Here is a 15,740-nt window from a genome sequence, read left to right as displayed (position 1 = left end):
TAGCAACTGGAATCATCTCATTAAGAAATTCCCAGTATGGAGTGTTTATAAACAGCCTCTTGTTCATGCCTTGTGATGGATGGATGTTCCCTATCACTGTTCTTCCTGCTAACTCTTCAACCCGCTCAGCAATCTCTCTGCCACTGTTTCACAACCCTCCACCCCCAAATACACACACACACACACACGATAGTTTCTGTACTGACCTTGCTTCTTGGTGGGTGGGCCCTTAGTGGTTGACTATGTGTGATTGCATTATGTTTGATAGCGGGGGAAAGTGTGTGCATGCGTGGGTGTTATGAGGGAGGAGGGTGCAACTGAGAGGCCAGTGTGAATCTGCTAATGACGAAAAACAACATGACTGTCAAGGCCTCCCAGGAGCAGGTCGAACACAGTCAGCAGGGGTTGAGGTCGGCAAAGGTCAACATCAAGGCCAAGAGCAGGCCTTGACCTCTGCTGGGCTAAAAAAAAGTGGGAGGTGAAGAGAGTAAACTGTAGGGAAGGAAGCGCCCCCAGAGTGTTTTTCTTCTCAATAGCAGAGTTTTTTTAATACATAAAAAAATCAGCCCAGAATCAAAAAGAACAGAAAATTACTTATTTATTGTTTAATCTTTACAGTACACTGACCTACTGAACATATTAAATATAATAAGTACAACACTAACTTTTGTTGTGCAAAAAACAGTGAGAATGAAGAAATTAAAATGTGTAAATGAAAAACGGGTGTGTTGTAACAGTGTCTGCATTTTTAAAAAGCTAATAAAATAAATTAAAATAAAATCATATCACTACAAATAAAAAAAGACATCTAAAATGAACAAAAAATTCCAATTCTCAAAACTGTGATTAAAGCACTTGGTGTAAACATAAATTCAAAATTGACTAAATATAATTTACATTTGGAAATATTTTGCAAAACATTTCTTCTTTTACGGTCAGACACGTCACTGCAACAGGATGAAACTGGGCTTCATGCAGCGGTTAAGTGTCACTGCCGTCAAAGTGTTTGGCAACTTAAAAACACCAGAATACTTTGAGTGAAACCTCTGTGAGGTCTGGTCACCCTGGCCAGCAGAATTCTGACATCTATATTAGGTCTGAAATCAAATTGAGGTTGTGACCTAAAAACAGGAGGATTTTGGGTTGACAGGAGGAGTTTCTAATCCATGTGCGAAAACCTTCAATCGTCCCTTTAAAACTCGAACATTAAGAGAATCATAAATCACATCACTGCAGTTGAACTCCAGGGGAAGGACTTCATCTGCCACAGTACTTTTGCAGATAAAAACAAAGTGTAAACATGAAAAGAGCATAAGAAATTACACTATAAAATCTCACTAAAATGTTCTTTCATCCTGATTCTGTTAGAAATGTGATTTTGAGGAAGTGAGTGTCCGTTCGTGTACCACCAGTACACTCTCGGCTTAGCTCCCAATGAGAGGCGTTGTCTCACTGTGGCCGCCGTCCACCACCAACTTAGGTTTGCGGTAAATTAAGAACTGGATGGAGATCTGAACCACAACGTCAAGGAAATCCTGGGAAAGTGTCTTTTTTATGCAGCTAGAAACACAAACAACAATGACAAACTTGAGATAATATTTAACAATAAAGTAATGAAATGAATACGTGAAGTGACTCTTATTTATGGTATTACAAATATATTTTACTGAATACCAGACTCCTTTACATCGGATGTACAGGATTGGATTCCCAACTGGGCATCGTAGGCTTTGGGGCTCCAGATAACCAGGACACCCTTAAGTCTCAGGTTCACTTTAATTAACTGCAAATGTATTGCATGCTCCTAAATAAAGTTGCATTTGGACAAATTACCAACATTGAAACTAAAAAAAAAGAAAAAAGAAGCTAGGCCCAGGAATTATTATTCCAGCATCGCATACTGGTTGGTCTCTGAGCACAATGATGCATATTCTCTGCTAGTGACCACAGTACCTAAAGAATTAGTTTGCGTTGTGACTTCCTGGATTCTCTGCTGTTTGCCACAGTTAGCTTAGTTAGCATGAACTAAGCATAAGCTAGCAGTGTCCTGACTGTTGTTTCATATTTGCCTGAAAGACATTGATGTGATATTGATCTTATCATCGAAATCTTCATCTGGGGGCACAGCAGGTTAATCTAAACATGTTGCTGTACCATATTCTTACTGCAATTGATTGTGACAGCAGAGCTGGGCTATGAGCTGACATTTATATATGCTGCTAGTTTTAAGAGCTGGCCCACAAAAAAATAAAATAAAATACAACACCCACTCATCATCAGGTCACATTTTTCTGCCTTGGCTATATGATCATTAAAAACGAAAGCAGCAAGCCTACTGAAGTCCACCACTTTTGTGGGGTGCAAAGAAGCACATGGCCTCCAGGAGGCACTAGTGCAGCTTCTACAGTCTTGTTTCTTTGCTTGTGACAAGCTAATTTCCCTGTGAGTGCTTGGACCTTTGATACTGCATATTGTGTTTCAACACACACAGTCACGAGACCTAAACCCATCTGATTAAGTGTCCCCTCTTCCAGCTCAGCAATGCCTAAAATGTAGCATGTACGTGGGATAAATGGAGAGCACAGAGACCCGGCAATGACGGTCCATGCTTTCCAGTAATTCTTTAAAGGATACAAAGAGGTCTAAGGAGAGGGTGCCGAGGCTGCCGATGAGCCAGGGCAAGTGATGGATCATGTAGCTCTTCTCTCCCTGGCCCTCATCAGGGTTCTTCAGCAGGACACTCAGGCCGTATGTGGTGTTTCCCAGGATGACCAGCGCGAACAGGAAGAAAGACACCCCCTCTGTCGACTTCCTCTTGAACTTTGGGGAGAAGTGAGAGGACGGGAGGGACATTTTTCATCTGGTGCAGATTCAAACGTACATCAAAACACAACTTGTAATGCATTCACAGACTTTTTTTGTCCATAATTATTATCATTCCACATGCATTTCTACATATCTCATTTATCGTTACCTATCATTTTAAATTTGGAAATATTTTATGAATGTTACTTTTATGAATGTTACTTATTACCCAGTATCCCATGGATACCTGACCCAATATGAGACTCTGTTTTCCACCTTTAATATTATTGTTTAGAGCTTGTTGTATTGGAAGTACTTTAACAAACATTAGTGTAATAAGAAAATATGTGCAATTACAAAAATATAAACTGTAAAAATTATAAATTTGAAAGTGCCAAATTTACAGTGATGCTGAAGTAATATTATGAGGATACTTTAATTATTATTATTAGCCATTTGTTATTAGTGTTAGCATAAGTATTAGTATCAGCTAACGTCCTACAGTATGCAGCCAATATTACAAAGGAATTAACACATTTGCAGCAGGACCCACTTTGTCATACTCACATTAGTGTACATCTGTGGAAGTCTGGAAAAGAGGTAGAGGACTGACGACACTGAGCCGATGGAGAATCCAATAATTTCTTTAGTGGTAAAAGTCTGTAGCGACAGAGAGGCAGAAACAACAACATTACACCACAAATTAAAGCTGCAAGCAGCATTGATCGGGCCCTCGCAACTTCACGCACGTCGAGGGTACTGGCAGGACTCTGGTTGACGCAGCCATGCATTTCTGTGACCATCATACATTGCGTGCACGAGTTAAACAGTATTTCCTGCCTCAACCAGCAGCGTAGCAAGATCATGTTGCCAGGTCTTAAGCCTCAAATGTTTTAAGTGTACCTCCAATACAATCATAGATGTAAGCCTGTTAAGATCTTTAAGAAAATGGATGTGCGTGAATGCACTTCAATGTTTGAAATATAACAGACTGTCAGTTTACTGTGACGAAGTTCAACTCCCTACAGTGTCCTGCTGATTGTATTTGGACTTACATGAAAGTTAACAGAACAGCAGTGTCATTTGCTTTTACTTGAACACTTCAATTTAACACTGTTTTCATTTTAAGCTCTTCTGCAACTTTAGATTGTAGTGTGAAGCATTCATTATAACATTTAACCTGATTCTCATGTAGAAGCCCTGGACAGATCATTTATACTAATGCCTACTGACATGGTTTGAGAACCACTGTTGTCTAACTTTTGCTCTCCAAGCATCTTAGTTTGCACATATTTAGATCAGAGAAGTCTTTTTCTCATGGTGTGTCCACAAACCCTTTTATTAAGTTCAGTGTTCTGGCTGCTGTAATTATAGAATCCTGCTTACGTCCGTGGTTGCCAGTAGGTGGTGCTGTGACAATGAGTTAATATTGGCATGCAGATGTCCTAAAATCATGACAGTAATCAAGGAAGTCAACTTTGGGACAGTTTTGACAAAGTACAGTTGAGTTACAACAGATTGATGGATGATGGCGAACCATGTAAAATGGCCGCTACACCAAGTCCATGTTTGATGAATTCTAAAGCTTTTAGTAACTTTTAATCGCAAAGGTCTTTAGATTGTTCTGACCAAATTCTAAGTTGATCGGATTAATTCCCTAGGAGGAGTTCGTAGTACAGCACATGGAAATGGAAAAAAAACGGAGAAATTCATACAAAATTCAAAATGGCTGACTTCCGGTTGGGTTTAGAGCATGGACCACTAAGACTTTTTGTTAAGTCTACATGTGATACATCTGCTTACCAAATTTTATACAGCTAGGTGAAACGTACTGCGAGGGCTGCATTGTCAAAAAATTGTAGGGGGCGCTATCGAGCCAACTTGCCACTCTGAAGCATTAAAATCACATCAGATAACTACATTCAGGATTTTAAATGTGTTTGACAAGTTTGGTTACGTTTTGAGCATTTTTAGCCCCTCAAAAACACTTTTGTTTTTCGTGGCGAAGAATGCGTCGCCACGGCAACGGCCTTTCACGAAACAACAACCTTTGAGTAACTTTTCATCACAAAGATCTTTAGATTGTACTGACCAAATTTGAAGTTGATTTGATTAATTCCCTAGGAGGAGTTCGTTAAAGTAGAGCGCCTGGAAATGTCTAAAACGACACTAGAAATTCATACAAAATTCAAAATGGCTGACTTCCGGTTGGGTTTAGGGCATGGCCCCAAGATACTTTTATTTAAGTCCACATGTGATACATATTCATACCAAATTTCATACATCTAGGTCTAACGTACTGCGAGGGCTGCTTTGTCGAAATATTGTAGGGGGCGCTATTGAGCCGACTCTCCACTATAGAGCAATAGAACCATAACATGTAACTAAACTTTTGGCTTTAAATCTGTGTGCCAAGTTTGCTTATGTTTCAAGCATTTTTAGCCCCTCAAAAGCATCTTCGTTTTTCACGGCAAAGACTGGGTCGCCACGGCAACGGCGTTTGACGAAACATCAAAAGCTTCATGAACTGGCATTATGAACTTCTTATATTTGTGTGGAACTAATTTGATGTTCATCAGATTTATCTACTAAGAGAAACATGCCAAAGTATAGAAACTTTTACTTCCTGTTACCAGTAGGTGGCGCTATGACTATTATACAAAATTGTTCTGTAGATGTCTTCAGGACCACAGACTCATCAAACATGGGAAATCTGGTAAAGGTCTGAGTTGCAGAGTCGAGTTACATCAGTTTATTTGTTCATGGCGAAGGATCGAAATTCGCAGAGCTGCCACGTCGCCATGCTTCGACAACTTCCTACAATTTTCACAATGAAGCATTATCAAGGTCTTACAGCTTTTGTGACAAAATTTGAGAGGGATCCGATTAATCTGTGAGCAGTAGGGTGTCAAAGTACACAACCTATGACTTCCTGTTGCCACTAGGTGGCGCTATTACTATGATTCTAAATTGTCATATACATGTGTTCAGGGTCAGGATGTTAGGACATATGAGAAATTTGGAGCAGATTAGGCAATGTACAGCCGAGTTACAACAACTTCCTGTTTCATGGCGAATGGTGTTTTTTTGCCGCCACGCCACGGACACATAGTTTGATAACTTTTTGATCTTTGAGTATCGTTTCACTGCCAAGGTCTCAAGAGCATACTGACCAAATCTGAAGGCAATCGGGTTTAATCTCTAGGAGGAGTTCGTTAAAGTACGGTGCCTTGAAACGGTCCAAAAACGTCATAAAATTCAAAATGGCCGACTTCCTGTTTGGTTTAGGATATACCTCCTTTTGACTTTTTTGTACGTCCCATCACGTTCCACATACCTACCAAATTTCATACAGCTAGGTGAAACCCAAAGTTGGGGCTACTCTGTAGGGGGCGCTATCGAGCCAAAATGTCATGCCGCAGCTGGACACCCCAATAATACTGGAATTTTCACCACGATTGAATTTTGTGCCAAATTTCAAAAGATTCCCAGTATCCCAAGCACCTCCTTTTTGCAATGAAACTGGTACGATAATAATAATAATAATAATAATAATAATAATAATAATAATAATAAAAAAACATTAGAATAACAATAGGTCCTCCGCTCCGACTAAGTCGGTGCTCGGGCCCTAATAATAATAATAATAATAATAATAATAATAATAATAAAAAACATTAGAATAACAATAGGTCCTCCGCTCCGACTACGTCGGTGCTCGGGCCCTAATAAAAAACATTAGAATAACAATAGGTCCTCCGCTCCGACTACGTCGGTGCTCGGGCCCTAATAAAAAACATTAGAATAACAATAGGTCCTCCGCTCCGACTACGTCGGTGCTCGGGCCCTAATAAAAAGCCAGACAAAATGCATTTACCCCCCTCGGGTCACTAATAAACAACTGAATATGTCTCACCTTGATGTGACTGACATTGGCGGTTGAGAGCAAGGCGCGACCTCTGAACCCAGAAGGAACAACTTCATGTTGGGCACCTAATCCAGGGAGTGGGGCGAGGCCTGCGGTGAAGCCCAGGACACAGGCGACACCCACCACGTGCAGAACCCTCCTGCCTGGGGAAGAGACAACACCTGGGTTCAGCATCAATACCAGGAAAGACATCGAAGCACATTCCTCCAGACAAGGGTCAGAGTTCACCAGCAGTGGAACAACTGCAGCAACATGAGGCATGTGATGACATAACCGGGTACAGTAATAACCCGTCTGGACTAGTGTTGGATCATTGTTCCTCGGCACTGATATGAGACGCTTTTCATTATGCAGCTATGTCAGATAAAAACTGATCTAAGAATTAAGCAGTGCCTTAGTAGTGGCTGCATCAAGAAATCAACAAAACAAGAACGTGGTTCTTATATTGTGCATTTGTAAAAATTGAGTAGTGAAAGAAAAAATAACACTCACTTTCTAACATCTTGTTCCATATCTTGTAGTATAAGTACATGCCCAGCATCGCCAGGTCAGCAAAAACATAATAAACGGCAGTATATGTCTGGATGACAAGGAGAAAGACACAAGTTGTGAAAAAAAAAAAATATTTCGCACAAATAGTCAATATAATTGAATTAACTTTAAAAATCTATTGTTGTCAGAATTTGACATGAATAGTCACGTAATTAATTAGTCAATTATCAGAAAAATTATCAATACAAATTTGAATAATCAATTACTCAATCAAGTCACTGATCAAGGCACAAACAATAATTAGCAGATAACAGCTTTAAAAATGTGACAATTGTCATATCATTATACAAAAAAAATATGTAATTTTGTTTCTTTGAATGAAAATAAAAATCTCAATAATTTTTTTAATTTCTGTTTTTCATGACTTCCAATGATCATTGGTTTTGATATTTTATAGACCAAATACAATGATTTATAGAAACACTGACACAATCTTAAAACCACTACAAGTCACCTGAAGCGGAAGCTGGTCCGCCAAGAAGGAGCCAACCAGGTTACAGGTGTCACCTCCCAACCACAGCAGCAGAAACCAAATAGAGAGGGCACTGTCCATGTTCCCTGTTTTACACGAGCTGTAGTACTGTCTGCAATCACAAACATGATCAGATGAAAGAGCACTTCCTCTGATGAGGCACCAAAACAAACACTTACGGAAGTGAAGACACCATGAAGCAGAGGATGGACAGGAGGCCCAGATAAACGCTAGCCATGTCCCTCGCATCCTGGGCACATTCCCCAAGCCCTTCCCAGACCCATTTGGACCCGTTGGGGCAAAGGGAGGTGAAGTTTCCTTCTTGAGTGGTCAATCCAAAGGCACCGCGTGTGAGGACTCCGTCTGTCCTCATAGTATGCTGGAGAGAAAAAAAAGAGTTTGTTGTTTGTGGTTTATTAAAAAAACAACAACAAAAAAAACATCCTTATTCCACGTCTTCAGTTCTCGCTAACAGGTTACATCTCCAGCCTACAAAAAAATATTTACACGATGCTTCCTAGACAGAATAAAACAGAAACATGTACCCACTTATCAAACCATACGGCACAGATGTGGAGTTTTCGGAGCGTCAACACAAGCTTGAATCAGCCATAAACAAAACACCAAGGAGAACAACACAGCTTAGGACATAACACCGGTGTCCAGTTAACGCGGTCACAACTGGGTCAAAGGTTGTTGAGCAATTAAAAACATAAAAAAAGTCCGTTTATCCACATTCTTCTGTTAGCTGATTAGAACCAGACAGCTGAATGAAGTGTTGGTGTGTGTGTCTACACTCTACTACAGAAAACATACTTGTTTTTGTTTGTTTCACACAAAATGCACTGAATAGAAACCACAGAATTACGGTAAATCAAATTATTAGTTAGCCACTTAGCTAACGTAAGCTAGTAACTTCAACAACCGACGAATATACAGTTGGATTTTGCCTTTACATCAAAATAACCGAAGAATGAAGTGAGTAAAGGAGATGTATCTTGCCTGTGTGACCGCTGACTTTCCGACAGAGTCCTTAGCTGAACAACAACTTCTCCGACAATGTGGGAACAACACGGAAGCAGGCAGATAAACCAGCTGGGCCTTTGTCCGTGAGCCGATTGGTCGGTGGGTTGAAACGTCACTGCAGGATCATCGAGGAACTGGCACGTGACTTGCGGCTCTTGGCTTCAAACAAGCCTGTCTTTTGAAATAAAGTTAAATTGGGATCGGGCTCCAGGAACGTATATTTCATCAATTTCATAAGAATATCCCTCGCCGAGGATTGGGAATGTGTGCCAGACATCCCTCCAAGTTGTCTATAATACATTTTAACACATTGTGATTTTAAGAAGCATAAAAGGGGAATATGAGGGAATTTTTGTTTTGTTTTATTCAGTTGTTTGCATCAGATTGTTCTGATGCCTCAATTGATCCACAGCACACCATGCCATCATAGTAATCCATGTTTTATGGAAAAACAAAACGTCTATAATTGATCATAGAGCTCTCGATAACGGATTCCTTTCTCCTTATGGATTTGTTATGATTTGAAGGTTGATGAACACACATTATTCCGATTAAAGTTCAGGATCAACGTCAGTGTATAACATTCTCTGTAGACGATTGTAAAACATTTGTTAATGCAGTGGAACAAGGCAGCGGAATGCTGTCATGTTATTGATCTGTAGAAGAACCGGGACAAACAATTTGATGTTCCAGAGCTCACACATTTCACACACTCTCATCACATATCTACAAGCTTCGTTAAATTAATCTCTCCACATGGTAATTCAGTCATTAGCCCCGAGGCCTCCTACATTCTTCAACTAACTTTGCATTTTAGTATGTAGCTGCCAAAAAATACACCTATAGGTGATTATATAATATTACCAGGTCCACGTGAGTAAATCCTGAGTAAAGCGGGCTTGTATGCAAATGTTCTCACTCAGTGAACTTTGGATTTATCAGTGGCCATCCTTCTCATTTTGTTAAACGTTATGATAATTATCGTTATCACAACACAAAGGAGGCTACTTTAAAATCGAAACTAATTGTTCTGGTTAATCTTGTTTGAGATGAGCAAACAATTGTCAAGAGAAAAACATCCTACCATGAACAGACGATCAAATCCGATGTCCAACTGGGATTGAAAAAGACACGAGAGGATTTTTACTTCCGAAAATGTTTAAGATGGTGAAAGGTGGTCAGCAGACTGTCAGACTGAGGACTCAGCACCTTACTACGCTGATGTCAGCTCGTGCGTGTATATTTTCAGGACTATAAAGCAAGTTTCCACTGTCATCAGCTTCTTGTAAAGTGACTCCGACCGCTGGTTCAGTTTAATGTGTCAAAGTGCTCGTAACGACAGAAAGAGGGACTGAATGTTGCAATGCATTAGTCGAGGCTGTGATATTGTTTATGGAGTCAACGGTGACTTCTTCTTGGCATAGAGCCATGAACCATTACAGCATTTTGATGTTTTAATGCACTATGTATGTAAAGTTCACCATTTAAATTCACATTCCATTCACTTTAAATTGCATTGGTTTAGGACTTTAAAAATAAATATAATACATGCCTAATGTTACCATGTGTACTTTTCAAAGTAACAGGACACTTTCTGTAAAGCGATGTAGTTTTTAGATGTTTACGCACCACAATTGAAATAACATTAAGCAAACATTTTGAAGGTAGGAATCTTGAATCCTGGGCCACACATTTTCTTTACTATATTTCAAGAACAGGTTTTATTGATGACGCAACCAAACATCTATACCGTAGGAATACCTTCAGTGGGCTAGATTCTCTTATTTACACAATGCTTCCACAAAGTAATACAAATACTTGGTTTCATGTCAAAGTATAGATATTATACATTAAGAACTGGGAACGAAGGAATCAAACGTTTTATAAAGCAACCGTCACAACAAATCTACCAATGAAAATGGATGATAGAAAAGAAAAGAGCAATCATTAATTTAACTACTGCAAAACAAGTCCTACATCAAAAATATGTACAGGCGAGTTGTCCATGAAATAAGGAGGAAATGCAGCTCTTCTATGTTTCTGTTAAGAGTTCTTTTGAAGGCAGATGTCTAATGTAGTCGACAGTATTTTCTTCCCAAGGCGAGGATGAGATAACCCAAAGCAGTTTGTACAGTGAATCTTGTCCCTTTCGTCTGCTGCCTCAAACAAAGGAGAAGTGTGGGATTTTGAGGAAGACAGTTTTTACACTTCTCTTGTTTCTTTTGTGAATGGTTCTCACTTGATGTGGACCACTTTCTCGTCCGTTTTTAACCGTTTGCGTCTGGGCTGTATGAAGTAGTCCTCAGAGTCGTCCGTGTCGCCATCGTCCATCTTTTCCTTTGTTTCTGGGCACTCAGTGTCGGGTGTTTCGGGTGTTTCGGGGAAGCTCTGCCCTGGGAACATCTCCTGCAACTTCTCCTCAAAGTACAGGCTTACTGCCTTGCCAGATATCGCCATCTCTGATCCCACCTGCCGGAGGAGGAGGAGGAGTAGGGGGGGAGAGAAGAAGAGGGTAAAGAGTGATATGGAGGCAGCAGGGGGTATGAGTACAATTAAGCAGGATAAATAAACGGGATGAAGCAGGGAGGAGGAAGAGGAGAATGAGGAGACAAATTAGATCAGGTTAAGACTCCTAGTGGTAGGGTGGCCCGGGCTCAACGTTGCTGTACAGAGCAGAGATATCCTACCGCCCTGTCCCACTGTGGCTCCATGAAGCATTTACACAATCATAGATGAGGGTCAATATATAATTTAGGCTAGTTTCAAATACTTCCTGCTTGTTAAGAACCAGTTAGAACAACATGAATACTTAAAATAGTTTTGATACCACGACTGACACAGACATTTTTTTTTGAGGTTACATGAAAAGAACACAGCACATTAAAAAAAAAGAAAAAAAAAAAAAAAGTACAGTAAATAAATAAATATGGGATTGTGTTAACACTGGGACTGTTTGGAGTTTAAATTAACACAGACATTTCCTACATTTGAAGCTCAGGGGTTTCAAACTACGACCTGTGCCCCCCCGCTAATCTGAATTTATATGTAAATAAATATTAAATGAGCTAAATGCTACGAGGGGCCGTGCAAGCCCTGACTTGTTTTGGGCCTCTCCCGTGGATATACTTTCAACCTCTCTCATAACCACTCATTTTCACCTCTCCAGTGGTTTGACTTTTCAACCTGCTGCAGTAAAGTACAAATGGTTACAGGTTCAACAGAGTACACTTGCGATCAGTGAAGCTGGTTGTGCTCAGAGGTGAAACAGGCATACAACTTTCAACTAGAGGGCAGCAAAACACTGCTTTTCAGCCTGGGGTTAAAGTCACGCTATAATTAATTGTGTACGTATATATGAATATGTTATATACATATAAATGTAGTGTCATATTCTGAATATCATATGTAGAACCTTTAATATAAAGAATATATGTTCGTAAGATGAGAATAATAAATGGTTGTGTCAGAGCTATTAATAAAGCAGCAAACAACTATTTGCCAAGTAAAGAAGCATGCATTTTAAACTAAAATGCACGCATGTTTACATGCATTTGAAATAGAAAATACAGAAATGACTTATGATTAATTATATATACAAGTGAAAAGCAACATGAATGTCCGTCAGGTTGCACAGCCCCTGATAAATTACAAAACACATCTATACTACATTATGTTTTGCATCGTAGAATCAAGCACATGTAGGCTAGAATTGAAAAGAAGTGGTTCGTAAGAGTTTGTGGTTCGTACGGCGTGTCGGTTTCAGAAAGATACAGAAATGGGCTAACACAGACGGAGTATACTTGCCCCTTAAATAAACTGATTTCAAGACCTCTGAAGCAAATAGCACATGTATTAGACCTCCAGACCCTGTAACCTCTAACACAGTTCTTACCACCTCTCATTAGAATTTAAATGGAAAAAATGTAATCCATTTTTCAGCCATTCTATGCACAATTTCTGTAGTTTGAAACTGTATGACTGGCCATGTCTGCTGCTCTCTAATTCTCTATGCTAAGATGAAAGGCAAAAACATTTCTTGGAGCCTCAGTGGGAGGAGACCGGACATCTGTTCTCCATTTGAAACGGCTTACCTGCATATTAATCTGTTTCTCCTCATCATAAACCTGGATTATTCGAGACATCTAAAAAGGGGCAATAACATTATAACAAACAGTGAAGCAGCAGGGGGGGAGAAAAGAGTTCACAGCACAGGCAGGTTAAATAATAACAGATCAGAAATCTGTTTACGGCCTACTGTGCTCAAGCCTAGAGGTTGTTTAAGCAGAAATGAACAGCAAGTATAGTCTGGCTACCGGGAACGTGTGACATGTTCAATATCAACATCTCTATGGTGGTACATACAATGCACTTCTTTTTTTGTTTTTACAGACACAGTTCTGTCTGTTTCTTCACCACTTCTGTGTAAATGTTTGTCAAGACGTTTTTCTTAACAACCGATATAATCACAGAAATGAATCAACCAGATTATTTAACTGTAGCTGACAGAAATAGTTCAAAGAAGTAGAAAATAATTTTCTCCGAGAATGCTATCAACACCATCAAAGGCTTCACTTATCCAGTGCTTAAGCCCTGCAGCTCTCCAAGGCTCTTCATAATAACTTCTGATAACATCGAAAAATAGAATTTTAATTATGTTTTTAGTTTGATTTGTTTTTTAATTCCATGAATTGGTACGTAGGCTGATTTTTCTTGACAGGGATAGCATTCAACAGGACAGCCGCCTTTAGCTGATAATCTATATTTTGTTGGTACTAGTTCATCAGAACATGTTGTAATGCTCATGCCTGGAAATATTTAGATTTTTGTTACATTATAATGTCATATGTATGGTGAAGTTGTCCTAAGATCAACACTGGCCAAATAAAGTGACGTCTCGGGGCAGTCTGGGTTGTCATTCCACACATTGTTAACTTCTTGAAAAAGTAGAAGCTCCCATATGTCTTTGGAAGGAGAAACACATGATCATAATAAATATTATAAATAAAGTATCCGTTATAGTGGATCCCTCTAGATGACATATCAAGCTAGATTGAATTACACACAGGAGGGTTTATGAGATCATAAGCAATTATACCCACAACCCACAACAAATAAATACATCCAGTATACGTTCATGTAAATAATTTCCCCAATAGACGAATCATAGTGACACATTAAAAACCAAATCATTAAAAACCAAATTTGTCATTGTGATGCAGACAGTGTTAACAGGGTTCAGACAGCATTACGGCAGTCGGTGTGATGAAAGCACAGTGACGCCTCTATACTCCATCACCCGCAACAGCCAATGTTAGTAGGTGTACAGAACTGTACGCACATCGCAGGCCGTAAGCACCCATTCCCACCTTCTTTTCCGATGTCAGGCTGTGTCTTCACACAAGGTTAGACTAATATATTAGACCTAATACCACTTATCTTTGGGGCCTTAAACTGGTCAAATGATTCAATCGAAGCTATTCAATTAGCTGGTGGCAATTTAAACTCCAACTCATATCAGTCTAACCCTTGTCTGTCTGCATGCACGCGCGCACGCACACACGCACACGCACACGCACACACACACACACACACACACACACACACACACACACACACAAGTGGAAGCCATTCTCCAAAGCAGGCTCAGGATTCATGCCGCTCACCTCGTTGTAATTTGCACAGTTTTTGAAGATCAGACGCATGTCGGACACAAACTCCTGGATGGTCTGGTAGTACTGTGAGCTTCGTAACTGCAGCCTCCTCTTCACCTTCTTCAGGTCCATGGGCTGCTTGATGATCTTGTAGTAGTTTGGCACCTGGTTAAACAAAACTAGGTCAGACAATATCTCCCAACTGCATCAGAGGATGTCGAAAAGTTTGTATTTGGCTTGAACACGAGAGGCGGAGAACAATGTGGCTTGCTTTTTGAGGATAGCTTGGGTTTCAATTTTGGCATACAGCAAAGTAGTTCTGCGATACCAAAGGGATAAGTAAGACATGAGAATTAAGAAAAAAAATCCTTACATGCTGTAGATGAACTGGCTAAAGCAAATGAGCCGAATGTTTTTTACAAGCGGTTTAACAATTATGACTTCTCTGCTGAATGTGACATGGTGCTTGATGGTATTGCTATTGACGATGTTGACGGGCTAGAGATTGACCATAAATCCGTCAACAAGGTCCTTAAGCAAATCAATGTCAACAAGGCCACAGGTCCAGACGGTATCTCTGCTTTTCTATTAAAAACATGTGCAGATGAAGCGACACGTGCCTGGTGCCCCATTTTCCAGAGGTCCCTAGATTCTCACACTGTACCAACACAATGGAAAAAGGCAATCGTCACACCTGTCCCTAAGAAACCCTGTCCACAGGAGAATAATGATTTTAGACCTATCGCTCTAACCTCTGTTGTGATGAAGTGTATAGAGAAGCTCATGGTGAGCAAACTACAGCTGGATGTAGACCCACAGCTAGACCTCTACCAATTTGCATACACACAGCAGAGAGGCACTGATGATGCAACCATATAGTGCATCTAGTGACTAAACACCTTGAAAATCCAAGGGCCTATGCTAGACTGTTGTTTGTAGATTTCAGTTCAGCCTTTAACACCCTACAGCCTCATGTTCTCCTGAAAACACTGCAGCTGATGAATGTCAACCCCTTCACTATTAAGTGGTACCACTCATTCCTCACCAACTGTACCCAGCAGGTCAGGGTGAACAGGACCTTGTCTGAACCCTTGACCATCAGCACCGGCGCCCCCCCCAGGGGTGCGTCAGTTCACCAGCCCTGTTCCCCCTGTACACCAATGACTGCACATGCAGCACTGCTAACAATTACATGATAAAGTTTTCTGATGATACAGCCATCCTGGGTCTCATGTCTGACACATCAGATACAGTTGTATACAAACATGAGATTCAGAACTTTGTCCAGTGGTGCGTGTAATGGTAA

At 40.1% G+C, this 15,740-nt stretch overlaps 2 protein-coding genes across 6 annotated transcripts in view; both read right to left on the bottom strand.

Annotated features, from left to right (window-relative positions):
• Window positions 1–581: 581 nt before the first annotated feature.
• Window positions 582–8,868, bottom strand: slc66a1 (solute carrier family 66 member 1). Of its 2 annotated transcripts, XM_068733571.1 has the most exons (8): window positions 8,760–8,868; window positions 7,937–8,136; window positions 7,740–7,869; window positions 7,226–7,313; window positions 6,722–6,876; window positions 3,373–3,465; window positions 2,635–2,820; window positions 582–1,511 (listed from the first exon to the last, which is right to left on the bottom strand). In XM_068733571.1, exons 2-8 carry the CDS (start codon window positions 8,128–8,130, stop codon window positions 1,425–1,427), a joined length of 933 nt encoding a protein of 310 aa, XP_068589672.1. In that variant the 5' UTR covers window positions 8,131–8,136; window positions 8,760–8,868; the 3' UTR covers window positions 582–1,424. The 2 variants fall into 2 exon arrangements, with proteins under 2 accessions (XP_068589672.1, XP_068589673.1); XM_068733572.1 differs by lacking the exon at window positions 582–1,511 and having other exon boundaries at window positions 2,635–2,860.
• A 1,777-nt stretch (window positions 8,869–10,645) lies between these two features.
• Window positions 10,646–15,740, bottom strand: part of trim33 (tripartite motif containing 33) — a 29,645-nt gene continuing 24,550 nt past the window's right edge. For 2 of the 4 annotated variants that reach the window (XM_068732820.1, XM_068732822.1), the window contains 3 exons: window positions 14,447–14,599; window positions 12,875–12,925; window positions 10,646–11,252 (listed from right to left, as the gene is read on the bottom strand). In XM_068732820.1, coding sequence (XP_068588921.1) covers window positions 11,019–11,252; window positions 12,875–12,925; window positions 14,447–14,599 — 438 coding nt within the window. In that variant the 3' untranslated portion in view covers window positions 10,646–11,018. The remainder of the gene's footprint in view (window positions 11,253–12,874; window positions 12,926–14,446; window positions 14,600–15,740) is intronic. The other 2 variants (XM_068732821.1, XM_068732823.1) reach the window with 1 other exon arrangement.

This window comes from Cebidichthys violaceus, unplaced genomic scaffold, assembly GCF_023349555.1.
Source record: "Cebidichthys violaceus isolate CVI_PGR_0920_01 unplaced genomic scaffold, fCebVio1.0.p SCAF_6, whole genome shotgun sequence".
Lineage (NCBI taxonomy): Eukaryota > Metazoa > Chordata > Actinopteri > Perciformes > Stichaeidae > Cebidichthys > Cebidichthys violaceus.
Note: the sequence above shows the minus strand (reverse complement) of the source record. Positions and strands in the feature narration are given on the sequence as shown.